General features: G+C 32.8%; 2 protein-coding genes across 3 annotated transcripts in view; one reads left to right on the top strand and one right to left on the bottom strand.

Annotated features, from left to right (window-relative positions):
- The window catches only part of LOC127704472 (titin homolog), a 125,025-nt gene that overhangs the window by 7,839 nt on the left and 94,852 nt on the right, over positions 1-22,334 (top strand). The gene's annotated exons all lie outside the window — the stretch shown is intronic.
- LOC127704476 (dopamine beta-hydroxylase-like) overlaps positions 13,994-22,334 on the bottom strand; it is a 63,909-nt gene continuing 55,568 nt past the window's right edge. For both annotated transcript variants that reach the window (XM_052208580.1, XM_052208579.1), the window contains 5 exons: positions 21,387-21,557; positions 16,886-17,058; positions 16,098-16,341; positions 15,323-15,419; positions 13,994-14,640 (listed from right to left, as the gene is read on the bottom strand). In XM_052208580.1, the coding sequence (XP_052064540.1) occupies positions 14,115-14,640; positions 15,323-15,419; positions 16,098-16,341; positions 16,886-17,058; positions 21,387-21,557 (1,211 nt within the window). In that variant the 3' untranslated portion in view covers positions 13,994-14,114. The remainder of the gene's footprint in view (positions 14,641-15,322; positions 15,420-16,097; positions 16,342-16,885; positions 17,059-21,386; positions 21,558-22,334) is intronic.

Here is a 22,334-nt window from a genome sequence, read left to right as displayed (position 1 = left end):
AGTCTGTTTAAATGAAATTCCGATAATGTGATATAATTATTTTAATTAACAACCGCATCTGATTCAGTTTATTTTCAAACTAATCCACCAATAAATGAATTAATCAATAAGAAATAGGATCGAGTAAAACGACAGAAGATATGCTGACCCTTATTAGACATTTTATACCACCCTGCTATTTAAGTTCGTTTTTGGCTTTCTTTTCTGCTTTCTGTGAAGTGTTTCTTAATCAATTTGTAAATGGTATAGTTTGATTGCTCATTTACTAATCAGAATTTATCAAATAAGCAACGGAGAAGTACACATGTATATAAAGAATAATGTTGGTACCTATGGACAGATGCATGAGCTGATGGTATCCTCGGAATTAAAAGTCAACCAGAAGTGGTATAGCGTCCGAAGCGCTTTACTGGATTTACCTCCATCTATCTGGCTTACTATTTTAGATGTCTTTCATGTATCGATGGATAAAAACTATGTTGCACTTATCTAAATCACATGAGGATCACTTTTTTATTTTACAATTTGAATTATATAGCCACCTTTGTCACTTCCTTGCTTCCCTTTTATCATAACTGCTTGTAATAAAGAATAGAGAGAGAACATTTTTCAATTTTTTTTTTAATTTGACTTAAAAGAAAACAACTGAAGATTACTTACAATAAGTTATAGATATTGTTTTCATAAAATTGCAGGCGTTATGAATAACTATAACAAAATACTGTCATGAATGATTATCCCATTGGTCTTGTATTTCCTAATAATGTATCAAAGTAGCTTGTTGCGTGATTGGGGTAATAACAGGAACAACTACAGCAGTAAAAGTGCGATTTAATGTCATTTTAATCAATTGCGTCAATTTCTGTGGTTGTGGACTGTAAGTCTAAAAAGGTTCAACTTCGTAAGCTATATTCTTACGATATAAAAAAAAAACATCAAACGAATGGACAACAACGGTCATATTCCTGACTTAGTACAGGCATTCCCGTATGTAGAAAATGGTAAATTAAACCTGATTTTATAGTTAGCAAACCCTCTCACTTGTATGACAGTCGCATAAAATTCCATTATATTGACAACAATGTGTGAACAAAAAAAACAGACATAATAGGTAAAAATGTCAAAAATAGGGCAAAAAATAAAAACAAATAAATTAGACTGTTAACGAGATTCCTGATGAAAAACTGACTAACATAAAAATGAATTTTAAGTGGACTTTATTTTATTTCTAATCATTCCAAATAGGAACGTAACCAAGGTATATAGAAGACCTAAAACACAAATACAAGAAACCAGTGATAAAAAATAATGAAAAGGTAAGCACGACGTCGTCATATAATATATTGCACTGACACATTTCATAAGCTTTTGAGGGACCGGGGTTTCTTCATTAGTTAAACTTAGTAAAGACGATTCATTATACCTGATCCGAATCAAATCCTTGGATTCAATTTTGGTTTACTTTACTCTTTGTGCATCCATATATTACAAATTATGTAAGGGAATAGCTCATCCAACTAAAAATCATACTTGAGATGCAACAACATGCATTTAACATGTTTAATGTGAATTAACGTAACCGACAACATTCGCATCAAAGACATCATCCTATTACGTTAGTGACATTGGATTCGTTATTTCAATATATAAGAAGAAAGATGACTCATTGTTTTTTGAGTTAATATAAAGACATTCTGTCAGAAAGTTTGTACAAATATTAACACCATGTTTATATATTTTATATAGCTTTTTTCCATTTTCAAGCTAGAAGATAAAATCTCCGCTTGTATTATACAAACAGTCATGGCGGCAGTTAGCAAGAGGGAAGATCAATTCATACGTCTTGAAAAGCTGGTTGATCTATGTACCAAAGCTCTTCGTAATAAATTCAATATACTGCTTACACCAAATAAATTACCAAAAATACTAGAGAATTTCAAGTATTCCATAACCCATAGAATAAGTCGTCAAGAGTACGACAGATTATACCCACCAGGAGGAGGTAAGAATTAATAACTATAATGACTATCAATTTTTACAAGAGAAAATGTTAAACTGTCTAACCAAGAAATTAAAGTCCTTTTCACTTGCATCCCTAGGTTCGTTTTACAACATCATGATGGTAAATTGATTTTGAACATATATGTATATTTCTATTAAAAAATTAAGTATGACCTACAACGGTGCATTTAATTCTAGACTCATTTATGGACATAACCACGTGTCTAACAGTTCAGTGCCCGTTTGTGATTCCTATGAATACCATTGTCATGCAGAATGTATGTTTGTCACAAAATATTCACATTCATAGTTGCATTCTGTTCAAGTCTATATACAAACGTTAACCATAGAACTTCAATCTTTCCCAACTTCAAACATTCGATTGAACATAAATGTTGTCTTATTATTCTTTGGCGCTACCAGAATGCCGCCAATGTTCCCCACTGTAATATGTTTTACTATTTTAACCAGCGAACAAATTCATATTTATCAAACGAATTATGTAAATAATAATAATAATAATAATAATGTTGACGATAATAAAGAAAATAGAAAAATGAATGCGTAATAAATAAAGAACGAAAAGAATATAACACTATTGTCTGATTTGGAGTTTAAAATTCTATCTGAAAATTCCCGTATTGCGACAATAATTTCAAAATATTTTTAAGCATTTTGAACCATATTATGACTTTACGGACAATTTATTGTATTAATAGTGACAAGGAAATCAGTTAATTTGATTCAGCGTCCTATTATTTTAAACTCGTGTTAGCGATGTGAAACATTTAAATGAGTAATTATAAAAATAAAATGATTATGATAATTTCTTTTTTAAACGGGACATTATCTCTTATTTTTAAAAGACGACTGTTAAGATGAAAATTTTTTTTCATTTTTTAGACAATTTGGAAGGATCGGATTTGTTCAATCTCGAAAAATCTTACACTTACCTCATATCATTAAATGGTCAATGCAATCAAACCAAATACACAATTGTACGAGTATACGACTAAGTATTCAAAAATGCAATTTATAGGGCATATTTGTTGGTGTGTTATAATGTCAATTGTCCCCAACATAACTTAATTTTCTATGTACATATATGATATGTTCACGTATATATATAGTTCATGAACAAATCTTTTTCGAATGAACACATATTTGATTTTTAGGAATATATTTGTTTTATGAATACATTTTCTATATTTAAGAAAATATATCTAATATAAAGAATATTTGAACGTTTGAACGTTTGACTCGCCATAGGTTAGCAACAAGTCATTACATTTATTTCATCAATATTGATTTATATTTGTAAAGCCCCTGTAACGTCAGACGATATGGACTTGACGACATTGGTACGTGTATTACGAAATACTGTGTTAGATGAACCATTGTCTGGCTTTGGTTGCCATCCACAAGACAAAGACATTAGTTTCGCAGCTGATGGTGTTCGAATACACACTTCTAGGAACAAATTATATCACACAGACTTCGGTAAACTAAAAGAGCATGAGTGTGAAAACATGTCACATACATTGATAGAGGTAGGTCATTTTAAAACTAGTCAGTCTTTATAGCATTTCAGAATTTGCACATATAAAGGAAATTAGAAACGACACTCCAAAATACAATTACGCCTCGATTTAAAAAAAAAATGATCGGTCTTTAGTTTTCTATGTATTTAATGGACTTATCTGTCTTTTCGTCGTCTTTTGTTTTTCTGGCATGGCATTGTCAGATTGATATCTATGACCTATGAGTTTTGATTGTCTAGGTATCGAGGGCTTCTGTTTTTGCAAACTAGAACAGTAAAAATTAAGATCAACTTATCGTTGTAGTATAGTTCATAAAACATTCACACACAAATTCTCGTCCGAAGTAATTTATTCAGTATTTGCCGCTTGGTATTGGAGATTAAACATTCATCCTTCTGTTATAAAATAGAATATTGAATAAACATAAAACGAATGATCTCTACTACATGCTCGCTAAAACAATATCATTAATATTTTGGTTTCCTCCAATAACCTGTGTGTATGTATGTCTTACTTTCAAACCAAAATTTATCGTAAAGAATGAAAAAAAAGCAGATGCGATACAATTGTCATTGACCAACTTAATAATCAACAATAAATGGGAATTAGAGGTTTCATAAGTAGAAATTTGTCATAATAGGAAAAGTTTATCTAACTATGTAGAATATTGTGATTTGTACTAAATGCTTAAGCTTCTCTTCAAGGTTATCAAAAGACTCGGCGGACCAGGATTTGATGACCAGATAAGACATATAACGACGGGAAGTCTGGATTACCGTGCAGGAAGTATTTCTTGGCATGCACAGGAAGCGATAGCTTTGGTACCAAATGCATTTAATGAGTTGGTGTTTCAACCTGCAAAGGCGTCAGTCATTCATCTAAATGAACAGCAGCCACTTTCCTATTCAATTAGTGGAGGTACATTCTTATCCTACGTCATGCAGGATGTTTCTGATATTCAATCACGCGACGAACTTATTAACTACCTACTTGAGGTACAGAACCTTACTGTGAGACGATGTATTTTTATTCTAAATGAATATCCCTTTCTTAAACAAAAACTTGCAGAACTCAAACTATTTCAAAGAAAACAAGATAATTCACCAAATGATTTGACACTTGTTGATTTAGGGACAGAAGGAAACACTACCATTCCTGGATCAAATTCTACTCTTAATTCAGATTTACCAGGGCTTCTTTCTCAAAGTGGACACGTTAAACATACCTCTAAGCTTTTGCCGAGGTCATCTGCTATAGATCTCCCATACACAAATGATAATCTTTTTGAGGAACAATCCTACAACCCGCTTTCTTGCCTTCAAATGGTATATACTAGACTGTTTGAGCATCAGAACAGCACGAGCTATTCACGCTTACTAACAGTTTCTGGATCTACAGACAGCACAACTAAAATTGAGCGTTGTAATTCATTCAGATCAAACGTTGAAAATAACTTTGACGCTACATGCCGGATGGAACAAAAATTTGAGTTTCCTTCATATAGTCAATCATCAACTAACTACCCAGGTTCAAATTGGTTACCGACCCATGGTTATGTATCTATGAAGCATGCAGACATGAGATGCGTACCTCCCTTTAACCCTTTTATAACTTTAAGTCAAACTTCAACGTCATGTGTTGCAAGAGATGAAAAAAATAACCTTTTAGATAACAGTGTAACTAACCTCAGTGAATCAGATTTTAAGGAAAGTCTCTGTTGCCTCATATGGAAAAGGGATCATGAACCTGCGAACAAGAAAGCACGTGATGAACAGAATGTATTTTGTGACTTAAGGTGGTACTTTATGTTGACGATTTTTCTTTTCGTTTTATACATCATTGTAAGAGAAGTATACCCTTACGTTTGTGCCATCTGTAAGTCAAGACTACATGCTACAAGTTTAACAGCCCTTATTGTTCTTTTATATTTAATGTTCATTCTCCATATTTATATAAACTACATGTAATGTCAAGTTACCAATGAGTCAAAATGTGTCTCTCATATTGAACGCCACAGCTATCTTATGTGGTACTTTGACATTACGTTATGTGGTGTTATTATTACTTTATTAAATTTTGTCTTTACACATATGGTTTTGACATTACTTAATGATGTTTTGATATTACTCAATTTGTAAATGTATATTCATTACTTAATGACCTTTGGATATTACATAATATGACATGATATGGTTTGTCATTATCTTTATATGATTTCAACAATATATAATGGTGTTTTGTCATAATTCAATGTTGTTTTAATATTACTTAATGTGTATGTGGTTTTGTTATTTCGTAATGATTTACTGTCAATTCTTTATATGCATGTCTTTAACATTACATAATGATGTTTTGAAATTTGACGATTTTACACTACATGATGTGTTCGTGCCAGTATTTGATGTCGCTTCGTCATTTTGTAATGTTGTTATCACATTACCTGATGAGGTAAAACCTCATGACCCCCTTTTGAAAAAATAATTTCTATTTTTAAACCGATTTAATAAATCAAGTCATTATGAAACCATATCATGTTACATCTATATCAAAATATCATTAAGTAATAGAGTATCACATAAGACCGGTTAGGCGTTACATACTCTTACACTTATGGAATTTCTTCTTTCAAAGCACAATATAAGCACATGAAGCATGTGAAATGATAATTTAACTACTAAGAAACAAAAGGCATGAAGGTTCTCATTCAGAAAACGTTTAACCCAGTTAAGAACTAAGATAGCAATAAAAATAGACTTACGCCATTGTTAGAAATACGACTAGCACAAAAAGTAGTATTGGAAATTGTTTAAACATTTTGGAGTATGTTATACTGATTGTAGATCGAATAAAAATACCATTTCATTGATTGTAGGGTAAATAAATTGATATGGTCATAGTTCTGTAGTGTATAAGGTTTTCTCGTGGTGTTAATAATTATACAGTCCAAAATGAAAATCAATCAACTCATTTTAGAATAGTTTTTAGATAACCTTACTAACACTATATGCATGCTAAGTCGTGCACTAGTTTTTGGTGTGTACGTTCCATTTTTTGCCACTGGTAATACACAACATGTGGTTGGTTGAAATTTCAAAAAAAACTAGTATACCTTCCGTCATATGGTAACGTATCTGTTCTGTTATTCTTTTTTCTTTTTTTTTTGTATGGATGATTATGAGTCGCTGCGGGTCTTTAAACGTTTTGTGTACAATTTATCCAAATTGATCTATAGCGTGATACATTGTTTAAGCATCTTTATGTATTTGAAGACTTCATGTTTACCTGTAAATGTCTATTGGTTTTGTCGTTGGATTGTTGTCTCATCGACGTTTACCCCATGTCGCCTTTGTTAACATTTCCATTTAAATGTATCGTTTTGTTTGAGTGGACCATCAATTAGTCATGATAAATCTAGTAAATATTTACAAGGGAAATGAAGTAACAACTGGTCAAAAATTATATCATATTTTATAATATTTGGTATTTGTTAACTATAAATTAACGAAGTGATAATAATCAATGAAAAATACAAGACCAACGGATTGATAAAAAGTTGATATAACTAAAACATTATTGATAATATCGATTTTGGGGAACAAGATAGATTATAATATTTACTTGCTTCATAAATTATAAATCCCCAACACATCGCAACGCTTTGATAATATATTGTATGCTTCTTAGATTAGTTAGTTTTCTTAAATTATACCATATGGATATGCATGTACCTTGAATGTTTAGATTTTGACCCCACAAGAACAGAGTCTTTTATTTGTGAATATTTAAAACATAATTTGTGATATGTCCTGAGTGTTCTTGTGTTTATTTTTACTGGTGTATTCCTGTCACGGTATGTTGTCATTTAAGCGGTTTGTTTAACATTGCCATATAAGCTGGAGGTTTGGCGAGCAATAAAACCAGATTCACCCCACCATTTTGTTCTTAAAATGTCCTGTACCAAAGTCAGGAATACGGCAGTTGTTATCAAATAGTCCGTTTTTTATATGTTAGCGTTTGTTTTTGTTGTAGTTTAGTAATTTTGTTGTTCCGTTGTTTCCCTCGGTTTAAGTTTGTGATCCGGATTTGTAAACGCTTAATCGATTTATGACTTTTGAACAGCGGTATACTACTGTTGCCTTTATAAATTAGCATAACAGTGTAAATTAAGTTGGGAACTGAGAAATAGAATTACATTTTCAAATAATTTGGAAAGAAACTTTCTGTTCAAGATTTGTCTGATGAGGAAAAGGCGATGTTTATGCTTAATCACAGGTAAATAAATTATGGTCTTACATTAAAAGTAATAGCCTAAAGGATTCCATACTATTTACTGTTATTAAATGATTGTGTTAACTTGTTTGTATGGAATATATTTAGTTATATTGTATACTTATTATTTACTTTGTTACAAACTTATTGTTTAAAGTTTATATGACAATAAGCATTTGAATTTGAATTTTAAATTGATATTGATAACAAAAATATATTCATATAATTTAATAAGGCATTTTGGTAGAAGTATCAATAGTAGGAATTTTTAACTTCGCAAAATTTATCTCGAATCATATTCTCGACTACTTCGTCGCGCAATGTGTTTACTTTTGTATCATACTTACAGGTTATCAAGGTTTCCATTTTAGTAGCAATATAAAACTTCACCCACCTGTATATGGGATATACATTTCCCAATTCATTCGATGTTCAAAAGCTTGCAGCTGCTACTAGCTCAGATTTTATAAAACGTCACTATTGTATGACCAGAAAGTTGATGAACCAGGATAATGTCAAAGAACGTCTCGTACTTTTTCTAAAACAAAGTTCTTCGGAAGATACCAAGACTTTGTTGACAAATATTCCGTATCAACTTCACTCATAAGGCATGATGGTTTTGAAGTATAGATTCTAGGTACTGACGTTGTTTATCATCTAAATTACTTGTTACAGTGTTCTTTTATTTGTGTCTTTGTAAATGATTAACCTTTACTGTTTAGTCCTTTTTTAATAATAACCTTTTGACGCGGCTCGATACTTTAACATTCCGCCATTGTGTTATTGTGCTATGGTCATTTTTGTATTCTTGTCTTTCGTTTTTGTTTATGTGCTTTGTCTAAATGCCATTTTGTTTTTCTTTGTTGACATATTTGTTTGTTTTAAAGTGATTAATATTATAACACAATGTTGACTGCTGTACCCCTATATTTGCCATTTGTTCCTTCTATGTCTGTTTGATTGGTCACACATTGTTGTCAATATAATAGAATCTTATGGAACTGTCATACAAGTGAGAGGTTTAGCTAACTATAAAACCAGATTTAATCCACCATTTTCTACATACCTGTACCATTTCAGGAATATGACATTTGTTTTCCATTCGTTTGATGTATTTGAGCTTTTGATTTTGCCAGGGTCTTTTCGTTTTGAATTTTCCTTTAAGTTCGGTATTTTTGTTATGTTACGTTTCATTGGAGTTTAGCAAGGTAACGAATAAGTCAATATATATTGATAATGCGAGATGGTTCAATCAGTGTGATTAAAGCACTATGTGAAGCATCATTAGTGGAATAGTGTGTGTAACTAAAATAATGTCATTTGTTGAATAAAAATTACATTATACCTATACATATCTATTTTTAAAAGTATTCAAATGGGTCCTTAAGTATATAATATGGAGATGTGTTATAATTGCCAATGAAACAATTATCCAACAGAGTCTAAAGGACGTGGATGTTAACAACTATTGGTTACCGCCATCAAAACACATACAGTACAATCAGCTTCAAACGCCCCCGACAAGACAAAATGTAAACAAATCAAACGACAAATAAATTGTATGACTCATCAGATTTGCGTTAACTTAAAGTCTTGGTTGCTTTCAGATAATACATGTGATGTCTAATTATCAACATGTATTGTTCAAATATACCAAGTGTTGTTTCGTACAATCTTCGTACAATTCTAATGACTCTTAGTCATTGAATCTAACTATAATTATACAAAAGTTGAAATACAAATCACTGGTTCTCTTTTTCTTCAAATTGAAGCGGACTATTATTTAGAAGAATAAAAAACGGTTGCATCACCTCTTTGCATGTCTGAATTAGATATTGTTAAATTCAGATTGATAGGAAAACACTGTTATCACTTAGTGGTTGAATAAGAGTATGTATTAAGAGAAATCATAGCTGTTAATGGATAAAAACAAATCTTCCAACGAATGAAATAAGAGGAAAATGTTCAAAATATATTGAACATTTTTCTTTCCTTTTTTTTTTTTTTTTTTTTTTTTGTAAAAACGGCCTTTTAATTAAAAAAAACTATATTATCGAATTTAACTTCTTAATTGGTGTGCAGTCGGGAACCAAAAATGATAAATGTAAATATAAATTCAAATTCAAATTCTATATTTTCCTAATCACAGGGCCCTTTTTTTGGCATTACAAAATTTGTCAGGATCATTCACACTTTCATACCAATCTTTTTCAATCCGCTCTTACTATATATTTCTATATGAATATAGGGGCAAATACAAAATTTCACATTAACCACAATCAATATCCTTTCTGTGCAGAACTGAAGACCCGCGTTGAATCTTGACACAATAGTTTTCTCTTGTTTGGACATACAAACTTGTGACTTAGGAACTTCTTATATGTTTACAAATACATTTCCAGACCTTATTTTATGCTTGTTTATGTTGAACAGGGAAAGAAACAATTTCCTTTAATCGTGAAAATGATCATAAATCATAAATCAGTAATTATACTTAATTTAAAGTTGCAACACCCCTTTGACTGCTTTAACCTTATTTGACTGTATTCTTTAGGCCTGTAAAGATACCCTGAAAAGTCTTTTTTACTGTCAAAGGTTTTAGTCTATAATATACGAAGTGAAGTTAAATTATGGAACACATGAATTGCTCTATGTAATGGGTCCGGCGTGTAATTGAAAAACTTCAAGATTTTTATGCTATGATATTTTTTGTTTGTATTTATGAATAGTTTGTTTTAAAGTGTCTCTAAAATGTCATATTGCACTAATTTACATACGAAAATTTCAAACTATTATATTGTGTCAACCATGTTGTGTACCACATGTATTGATGTCGAATAAATAATAATTATAGTGTATGTATATATTGTACTAACAGCAGGATTTTAGAATACAATTTGATAATAGATTAGTGAATATTTCAATCATGTAAAATACAAACATTTATAATTGTTTATTGTAATCATCGTGCTAACTTAATTCTACCCGACAATAAACGAGGTTCTGTCGTACCCATTCGCTTATGCTGAATGTTTTATTACACAACTGAATATATCACATAGGTTGTCAACGTTATAGTTCTTGAATATTGATTCAGTTTTCGCTATAACATGTATGGTGTAATGTTGAATGTTGCATCGTGCAATGTGTAATGGTGTACCGTGTAATGGGAGATTGGGATATTGTGTGATGGAATAGTTGCCTTCATTTTTTGGTCGTGCGGTGACTGATAGTTGCCTACATGTACGTCATTTGGATTCCTCGTTGATAGTTGCCACATTGGCAATCAGACTACATATCCGTTTCCTTTACTCTGGAAATTTAAAATAGTGAATATATGTACGGTAAAACTTTCGCAAGTATTACTGTATCATCAATAATCCATTGTTAATTTTTTTCCTGGAAAGCAGCAACCATTATAAAAAAACAATCATGATAAAAATAAATTCTAGCATTCCGCATTACATGTCAGCTGAAAATTTCTCTTAGAGATAAATATTTCATATGCAAGTTCTGCTGTATTGTTGACACAGAAAACAAAAATCACAATATAAAAACATGAATTATCGTTTATGTTGTAAAGTTTAGTTTTATTATTGACCTCACTATCGATATTTAGGGTGCTAGTCAAGATCCAAGATATACCCTTGGTATTTAGATCATCAAGTTTAAACCTACCATACACAACTCAGTACTAAATGTATGTCAGTGAACTTGTTATAAGCGAAATTCCTGACCATTTTATTCATGATGAATTGTCTCATTTTACGTATCTGATTTTCTGATACAGTGTATTGTTTTGTGTTTTTGTTTGGGCGTTTTTGTCTTTCGACGGCGTTTGCATAATTAAATTTGTTTTTGTATGTTAAGGTTGGAGCTTGACGTTGATTGCAATAGTTTGTGTGCTGCATGTTTGTAATATTTTGTCGAGTGAAACTTACAGTTAACTGAACAAACAGTCATAGGGCACGTACGAGTGGTTGGTGGATGCTTGATGTACAGAATGATTACCGTCCCGTTGTTTTGAAAATTATAATAGACAAAGAGAAAATAGAAACAACGAATTCACCAGCTAAGAAAAGATTAACATATAATGCACATTGATAGATAAATGTTCTGTGTGAAGAGCAAACTGTGCTGGATAAGAGTTTTGGTGTGACATGTCCAATCTAAATTATGCTTGCCAATTTGTATGGTTATGCAGGCTTATTGTTAAATAATTCCATACAGTAATATTTCAGAAACTTTTGTCTGTGTGGATAAAACTAATCTTGAAAACTGATTCCAAAATCTGAATATGCATGCACAAATCTGATGCCTATGCCGGAATGGTTACAAATTAAATGTCACACATCTGATGTATATGCTTAAATGGGCACACCTCTGACGCTATGCCTGAATGGGCACAAGTCCGATTCATATGCCAAAATAGGCACAAATCCGATGCATATGCCTAAATGGTCACAAATCTGATTTCTATGCTTGAATGGGCACAAGTCCGATTCTATGTCTCAATGGCCACAAATATGATTCCTATGTGTGAATGGGCACACATCTGATTCCCAAGGCTGAATAAGCACTGATTTTACTCCTGAGTCTGAAAGGTCATAAATCTGGTTCCCATGTCCCAATTATCACTTTTTTGTTTATTCCTCATATTTGGATTGTCTTTCATTTTTTTAATCGGATTGAATAATCTTCATCTAAACTATAGTTTTGTCAATTTAAACAAAAACATGTACCAGTATACCTGACCAAATTTCAGTTTTGTAATTATGCAAGTGCGTGTGTAGTGTGTAAGACATAGGTTGATATTTCCTTAGAAACACATATCCTTAATCAAATAACAAAATAAATGTCCAAAACTAGATAAGCGATCACCATTACTCCCTTCTTTTGATTAACATTATTTCATTGTTGTTGTTATTACATTCGTTGCCAGTGCTTCAGTGCTAACTACAGGTGCCTTTGAAACATAAACATTGTAAAATTGAGAATCAAAATGGGAAATGTGTCAAAGAGAAAACAACCCGACAAAAGTAGAAATAGCCGAAGGTCACCAATGGGTCTTCAACACAGCGAGAAAATCCCGCACCAGGAGGCGGGTTTCAGCTGGCGTCTAAACAGAAATGTGTACTAGTTCAGTGAAAATGGACGTCACACTAAACTCCCAAACATATAAATGAACTAAAATTAAAAAAAAAACATACAAGATTAACAAAAGTCAGAGGCTCCTGACGTGGGACAGGCGCAAAAATGCGGCGGGGTTAAACATATTTTGTGAGATCTCAACCCTTCCCCTATACATCTAGCCAATGTCGAATAAACAAACACACAGCAATACGCATAGGTAACAAAAGAAACTAAGCAAAATGACAATGAAACATAAATTACCAAAGGACTACTAGCAGTTACTGACATACCAGCTCCAGACCTCAATTAAACTGATTGAAAGATTATGTCTTCATCATATGAAAATCAAACACAATCCCTCCCGTTAGGGGTTTAGTATCATACCATCATAAAATATACGAGAAGAACATAATCCGTATCATGCCAACAACTGGTTTTAGAATAAATGTGTTTATTACTTATAGCTTGAATACCATGACTCCTGCAAAGACAATGCTTTGCTAAGTGAAAACCAAAAATGATTCTAATAAAACTAAATACTAAAAAGGTGCACAATGGAATAACATGAGTACGATTGGGAGAATTTTTCAATAAACTGTTATGAATGGTTAAGTAAGAGTTTCGGATACAAAATTAACGTGCAATTGCATGTGTCTACAGATATGACGGTGTCCGTGTCGTTCCAAAGTAAACCAAAAAAAAAACGTTTCAATTAAGAAATGAAATACGAGATGCAAACCAAAAACATCATGTGAACAAATTTCTGTTAAAGTTTAAAATTCTGTCAAACGGTTTACAAGCCGTTGCGAATACACAAGTGAAACAGAAAAAGGATCTACTGAGCAAACAAACAGACAAACGAACGCACCGAATTCCCCATTGCTATATACCATCCATTTTTGAACTCAGGGGGTAAAATGACATCTGAACTGATTTACTGAATTTCATCCAGATATTCGGTAGTTTATTTTAACAACATACATGTACAGAATAATTTATGTCAATGTCTGTGTACTTAGAGAACACTATCTTAAAATGAATTTTGCAAGTTTTTGGTTATTACATATCTTCTGACTTTTCAATAGTTCTAGACATAACTTAAAATATTTGTCCCACATTTTATTTTACATTAAACTTGATTTATACACCAGACATAAAGTGTCAACCAAATCACGACAGAACTGTTCCTACATCAGAAAAAATGGTATCTGGAACTAGTCCCTTGTAAAATTCCTCACACTTCGTTAAAACATCGTACAAGGCCATCAGTTGTGTGTTGGCTTTTACTAGTCTAGTCTCTTTCCATAGATCGTATATGTCCCCTTGCAAACATGGATCTTGTCTTACTTTGCCAATCATCCGTAAACACAAAGGAGAGCACGATTTGTCTTGTCCGCAGTTTCGTATTACAGTATCTACTAACGTGCGGTTTGTTGTGGCTAAATTAGAAATAAAGCTCCGAAAATGGCATCCAAAGACAGGAGCATCGATCATAATCTCGCAAAGAGGAACGGATCTATAATTCTGACAGTGATGTGAAGGCCAACTTTGTTTGGGATAGTACAAAAGTAAACCTTTACACATTTCTCCTCGCCATGACACATCCCACTCTACAGTTTCATTTTCTGAGGTAGAATTGTATTCACAGGTCATTTTCAACATGTCTCCTGGCAATAACTGTATCGGTTGTTTATACCTGAAAATAGGTCAAAGTTGAAAAATGAAAATATAACTTTATACATTTTGTACATTCGCAGCGCTTTTCTTGAATAACTGTCACCAGTAACGTTAAAACCAAAACATTTAAAAGCTATGGATGTATTTATAGTGTAGAGTGATCCTTATCTAAGAAAAAAAGGAAATTTCTTTGTTATCTCAATAAAAACAACTGTTATTTAAAAAGAAAAGCAGAAACGAATGTTCCTATTTCAAACTTTCAATATTTCTTCGGCATTTACCTTTCTCAAATTTCAATACTGCTGACCATATAATTTTCAAATTCTAATAAAATTTTAAATCCCCCCCAAACCACCCTAAAATGTTCTTGAAATGTTGTATAAATATCTATAGATAGCTTAAGACGACGTTTTTTTCGGAGAGGAGAATCATTCTAGATTTTCATAAAATCATGTATTCTTAAAACAAGAACACAGACCTATTTTTTTTCCGTTCTAATTTTTTTATCTTTAAAAATTTTGTATTGACAAAAAATTCATTGATGAAAATACAGCAACTTTAATGTTTTTTTACAGCATACATCCTGGAACATAATTAAATTTCAATCATATAGCATACTGTCAGAAAAAACATCCACAACTTTATATATAGCTTGACATAATACAGAAACAGCTGTAAATTGTTAAGAACAACTTTCTTACCAAAAATAATGTGGATGAACAACTTTATAATTAGTATCATTTGTGACAATTTGCTGCAGTTTACCACCTCTGTGAATCTCTATTCTTTGTTTCCGACCTAAAAGCATTTCAAATAAGATATTAATACAATTCAACTGCACAATGCAAGATTCACGATAAAACTTTGGAGTATAACTTCTATATTTACTGCTGAGGAAGCTTTTGTTTTGTTGTTGATAACAAATATATAAACTATGAACTATTTCCTACTTTGTCATAGCATCGAAGTTTGCTTTTACTTCTAAAAGCTGTTTGTTCAACAGACGAACAGTACATAACTGTTAAATCTGGTTATGCAAATCTACCTCATTTCACACTCTGAGGAATGTTTACATCGTACACAAATGATTTTAATGCGATACATATAGTATCAAAGCGTGGTCGTTTATACAGGTTTTGCTTAAATCCTCTCCTGAATACTTATTGTGACGGTTTTTTTTATCCCACAATCCCGGCTTTGTTTCCTCTAATGTGACATCCCCGAATGAGACTTATCATCAAATGTTTACTCATTTGAGAAACAAATAGGTTGCCAAACGTGAAGAATGATCTATTTACTATTTTAGAGATTCCCCATTTTTTTATGGATTTCATGTTGCTTAGGTTATAGTTTTCTGTTTTGTTTTTTGAAGACTGCACAATTTGTCAGATGTTCTCGTATGATTACGTCATAAACATGAATATGGTTTTCAAACATTACCGCTAAGTCAATTTAAAAGATATGCAAAATACGTACCTAGCCTGTGCATATGATTCATACCAAGTATAATATAGATTGGAGATGCAACCTGCAGAACAGTACAATCTCCTGGGCATGCGCTCACTACTTCATAAGATTCTCTTCCTGGTGGTACTGAAAAGTGTGTCACTTCCAAAGGTGAAACTCCTGCATCAAACCTCCTCAGCTTCGGTGTGTAATATAAAGTCATCCCGGAACTGTCGGTGTATCCTTGGCGGCGGGTAGGATTGTAGTACTGAAACTATAGCGAAGGTACCATGGCATGAATTTATCTCATTAAGACTGGATTAATGATAGATGAAAAACGAGGTATAAGTTTCTTTTGTAGTTCGATTTGTGACAATAAATGCATATTGTTATCATACAACCGTGTTTCTTATTTCATGAAAAGACATTTACTATAGTGCATGATTGTTGTGCTACTCTATATTATCGTTACAGCTGACACGTACTACTCTTATCTCCCCTACTTCGTATTGAACATACTATGTGTTTCATACAAGTGGAAAGTAACGTTAGCGAAAATGGCAATTTGTTCCAGAATACGACTGAATATATATACATTAAGTATCAATATTATACGACAGTTCAATGGTGATGCTGTATATAGTATATATCTCTCGTTACATTACAACTGCCTTTACGGATACGCTGCCTTTATCTTGCATGCAGTGCCATTAAATATGCAACACGTTGTACAGTAGCATTGAGTACGCTAAATCCGCGATGCGTAACTGTCAGACTGACACATTATAACCAATACTATGTTTATAATTGATACATACAGCTATCATGACTTGTTTAAATCCTTTAATGCCAATTCTCACTCCAGCTTCTGCTGGCATACACGTCTGGGGAACGCCTGATGTATACCCTGTAATGATTTCTTGACAGGGAGTTGTTGGTATCCCATTACAAAGATATGCTCTGTCTGTTCTATTGAATTGCCTTCTGGGATCTAAAACAATAACCAAACATTGAATATCATTTCTGTAAATACAGGTATGATGGATCTGTTTTCGAAGGTCAGTACATCGGTGTTGACTGACTTGAATTATCATTGACATGGTCATAATTATAAATAAATAGTTTCAAAATTTTCGATGGCCTCGGTGGCCGAGTGGTTTAAGTAGTTACTACTGTAATCACTAGCCAGTCAACACTGCAGTTGTGAGTTCGAACCCCGCTCGTGCTGGTGCACTCGATCTTACTTGACTAGGATTGTCAGTTTTCCTATCGAAGGTCGGTGGTTTTCTCCGGGCACTCCGGCTTCCTCCACCAATAAAAACTGGCCGCCACGAAATAGCCCAAAATCAGTGCTTAAAAGTGACGTTAAAACACCAAAAATCAAAAATCAAATCAAATCAAAATTTTCGAAATACTAATGATTTTATAACCTAGGAGTAGATTACTATTACCCTAGCTTTATTTTGACAAACCTTTCGGAATTTTGGTTCTGAATGCTTTTCAACTTCGTACTTTATTTGGCCTTTTTAACTTTCTTGATTCGAGCGTGCGTACAAAATTTTAATCCTGGTATCTTTCATGAGTTTTTTTTACCCTGAACATTTAATGTGTTCCTAATGAAGACGAATACACATTTCAGTTAGAATATAAGAGTTAGAATGTTACTTTTTACGGGCGTCATTATAATTTGGTTGACCGTTAGGGAATATCTGAGTGTGTCAAATATGACCACGGATATTTTCCACTTGTCGTTGCCGAAATTTCAGTTCCTTTTTTGCCGATTGTGACATCGTTCAATTGGATTTACCATCAAATTATCACTTGCCATGCACAACACGACGCGTGTAACGAGTACATCAGGAACGGAGTACACTTCCAGAGCAACCGAGTTTCATACCTTGTTTTTTAGTGTGTTTTGTGATCTCGAAATCTTCATTTTATTGCGTAGTATTTTGAGGAATGTTTTCTCGTTATTTTTGTTTTGGTCATGATGTTTCAGATTTATTTCTGACATGTTTTTTGTTATCCACTTGGTATCTTCCACTTCCTACTTTCCAAGCCCAATTATAAACAGATTTCTAGTGGAAACAGTCTGAATTGCATGACCCCTAAACGTATCGAGACCAGATTTGACTCAGACTGGGTAAGTATATACTACAATGCATGCAAAACCTGTAAAATGTCTCAGTTTCCGGAATATGATAATATGAGAAAGGAGAATTGGTATAATTTCAAATGAGACAACTATCCATCAAAGAACAAGGGAAAAAAAAGCTGTGAACAACATTAAGTCCTTGTATGGTAACAACCATGAGTATAGACCATTCTGTTTTGTAAGCTATAAAAAGTCCCGGGGTAACAAGAAGTGAAACAATTTAATAAAGAAAAACTCCATCCTAATTTAAGATAATAACAGAAAACGAAAAACATATACGACAGAGGGCAACTAATGATAACTCGTGGACTACTGGCTCCTGGTTTCGGACATGCACATTAAGAATGTGGTGGGATTTAATATGCTTGTGAGCGCTCATTCCTCCCTCATAATTGTTATAATCCTTTAATTTCTATCCTCACTCCACCATCTGGTGGCAAACAATTCAGGGGAACGCATTCTTTGTAACATGTGATGATTTCTTGACAGGGAGGTGAATGTGTTCCTTGTCCGGGTTTAGCAATTGTTTCGGTCGTTTCGATAATCAGCTTTTCGTCGTTTCTTTTAGGGTTTTTTTCAAATACTCGTCCGGGTATGGCGCAATTCGTTTCGGGCCTTTTCGATTATAGAAAAGGTTTTCAACGCTCCAAATATTCTGGCCTAAATAATCATTAAACAGACATAATTTGTCAAAATGCGCAAGTGGTACAGTAAAATTTGTATCGTTTAATGTGATGTGATTATAGTAGCAGATTGGCTTATGAGATCTTTGACAAGAGTTACAATGTCTCTGGTAACACGAGAAACTGAGATAATATAAACCGACAAGGGTGTATACTATGTGTCAAATTTAAATTGACATTTGACAAGGACTATAAGGGGTATGCCATTAATTCCCAAACCAACATTAACAAACAACAACAGACAACTTTTGGTGCGAAACCTCATCCAAATGAAGATTTGTTGGGATTAAACTTCTAGTAGATTTTTTTAGAACTCAAACTTTTAATATCGATCAATGGACTAATAAAATGATCATGATATAAACTTTAAAACAATAAGCACTGAAAAGCACTAAAATGTCTAATAACGGTATAACATGTATAAAAAAAAAGTCGTCAAGTACGTTTCAGTATATAATGCATTTATGGAAGGTAGTATACACTTTTATCGCTATTTTACGAAATTTTCCTTTGATATTGCTGACTGATAATTTTCTTTTCAGTGGAGTCGAGTGATATGAAAAATTATCGCTAGAAACTAAGGGCCCACGTGCCCGTTGTCAATGAAATTAACAACGTCGTCATAGGAAAAACAGCGCTAAACAGATTATCATTGGTCATCTCAACTTGATTGCTTTTCTCACTTTCGCCGTACCGGCTCAAGCGAGAAAATCAATCTCGTTGAGATAACCAACGATAATCTATTAGTACAAGACAAAATATAAGATTGTTACTGGGTCAATTATTGAGACCATTGCTTAGCATACTATCTGTGGGGAAAATACATATTAAACACAACAAACAGTTTGCACTTATAATTATTGAGTAGAATATGAAAAGGAAATAACAAACAAAATAATAAACATATTATATGAGTTATATTTTGGACGAGATATTTATGATAAACGGTAGATAATCCAATGTAAATTTTGTTGCATCGTTCATTTCTAACGCACTACATTGTATCATTCGTCACAACTCGGCCGATTCCGTACCTTGATCTAAGATAGAAGGAGAGTAGCGGATTCACCCGAGGATTGCCGACTGTACATTGCATAAGTCCAATACCTTCGTTACATTCAAGTATAAATTGTGTATACGTTAGGTCGCTTCTCCCGACGTCTATGATATAAGAAACGAAAACAGTTGTACAAAAAATTACTAATAATTTATATCATATCGTATATCGAACCAACTGAGAGCGCTTCCCTCAAGAAGAAGGAGTCATTGTTTTTTGAATACTAGTATTTATCATCAACATAAAAAAAGTCTAAATCATTTGTTGTGTTATCTTTTAACAAGCCTCGTAATCTAAGTAGACCGATTGACAAATTTGTCTTCACCAATATATTACATAATTATCATAGTGTAGACAGGAACAATATTCGAAAATGAAATAGCACTCGCAATTAAAAAGCTAATTCTTAGATTTGGACATGCACATAAAAATGTTGCTATTTAATTTTAGGCTACGTTGTTCGGAATAAGATCCCTCTATAATTTCAAGGTTGATTATAAAAATATAAAACAGATAAAGATCACTCTATAAATTCACTCTTTTAAATTACAACAAACGAACTTAAAAAAGAAAGATTTTTAAAACATTGGTAATAGTTACCGCTTTTAAGAGCCAAAGATTCCAACTTTTGCTGTGTGGATTAGGTTACAGATCCAAGCAAATACATACAAATGTTTCGACAATAGTAAAAAAAAAAACTAGTAATAATTATGCAGGTGTGGTGTCCACTCTCCTCAGTGCAAAAGACATTTTAATGAACGGAACGTAAGCATGGAATATATAAATGACAAGAGTAGTGGGGTATACGCCAATGGGACGGAAACGCAGGTTAACGACACACGCACATAAACACAAAAGACATCTAGTGTCAACATATCGACTTTAAAAAACAAGGTTTATAAACAATTTTTCAACCTCTATATTGCCGTGAGTCTAGAAAAATCATAACTAAACAGAGAACATCTAAGATCTGTCATCAGTACAAAATTCCCTAACTGACAAACACAAACATCAGAGGTATACAAAAAAGACAACAACTGAAAAGGTTCCTAACTTGTGACAGGCACTTGTGGACAAATACAATAAAGAGCTGCGCCATGAGTGCTTGGTACGACCGTAGTTTTTATGACGAATAAAGTTAAAATACTCTCCAATGCCATATCAGAAATTTCTAAAAAAAAAACTAATTTTTTTAAAGGGGGCTTATTTTGATAGATGTAAACAATTCATCAAAGTTTCATGAACATTGGTTAAAACGTTTTTGAGTTATTGTTCGACATGTTGACGACAGACGGACGGACAATGGTATACCATAAGACGTCTCGTAAACGGGCCTATAAAAACTAGACGAAACATCAATGAATACTGAATAGCAATAGTATAGCTCCATACATACCCTCAAGTATTGGTATAATTATACTTACCACAACCGAATACAGTAATTCCATGTAATATCTGAGAGTTGTCTTTAATTGGCAAGGCAGCAATCACGTGATACTCTGCGTCACTTGGAAGACTGAATAGCGAACATACGTAAGATACTCGCCTAGCAGGTACATATGACAATGGTAGTCTCAGGGTTACATTTTTAACATCTAAAAAATAAATTATACACAATAGTATACACTGAAGTAGTGGGGAACGTAAAAAAAGGAAAACACTTGAACACTTTATACATGTCATGAGTACGAAGCGCCCTTTTGGATCTACCTACACCAGGAAAGTCCAAAGCCGAAAATTTGAAAGCCATGGATACTCAAGAACCGAAACAGTTGAAGAGCTTTATGACCAAAAAGGACCCGAAACAAATAGCCAAATCCATCTAAGGTCAACTGTGCATCAGGGGACTTTAAACTTTACTTTCTTAATAATTTCCAAATTTATAAACGGATAAATTAAGAACAATTTGTTATAAATCATATCAGTACTGAACTATTGACTACAGAGCTGATGATACTATCAGGGACTGGTAGTCCACCATCAGCGTAATTGACCCAGTGTTGTAAAAAACGAAAACAATACTTTATAAAAACTCCATGCGTCAAAAGCGTCAAAATATGAATGCAATTTTAGTGTAAACGGGTTATCATAATAATATAATAAGAGGGTTTGGATGGGGTTCACAGAATATAGAATGACGGACAAAAACTAAAAGAATAGAGAAAAATGGCAAAAGATAATTAGAGATTATTTGGTGCTAAAGTATAAAGAATACAAAAAGAAAAATGGCACGAACAATTATTGAATACAGAAATGAAGATTACCAACACCCATCCAAACTCTAATATATTTATCTTTTTTTTTTAGCCTATTTCGTTTTTCTTTCCATCGTACATTTATATCAATATTATATAAATAGCTTACTGATATGG

Source organism: Mytilus californianus, unplaced genomic scaffold (assembly GCF_021869535.1).
Source record: "Mytilus californianus isolate M0D057914Y unplaced genomic scaffold, xbMytCali1.0.p SCAF_6, whole genome shotgun sequence".
Lineage (NCBI taxonomy): Eukaryota > Metazoa > Mollusca > Bivalvia > Mytilida > Mytilidae > Mytilus > Mytilus californianus.
This window is presented reverse-complemented; position numbering and strand designations above follow the sequence as displayed.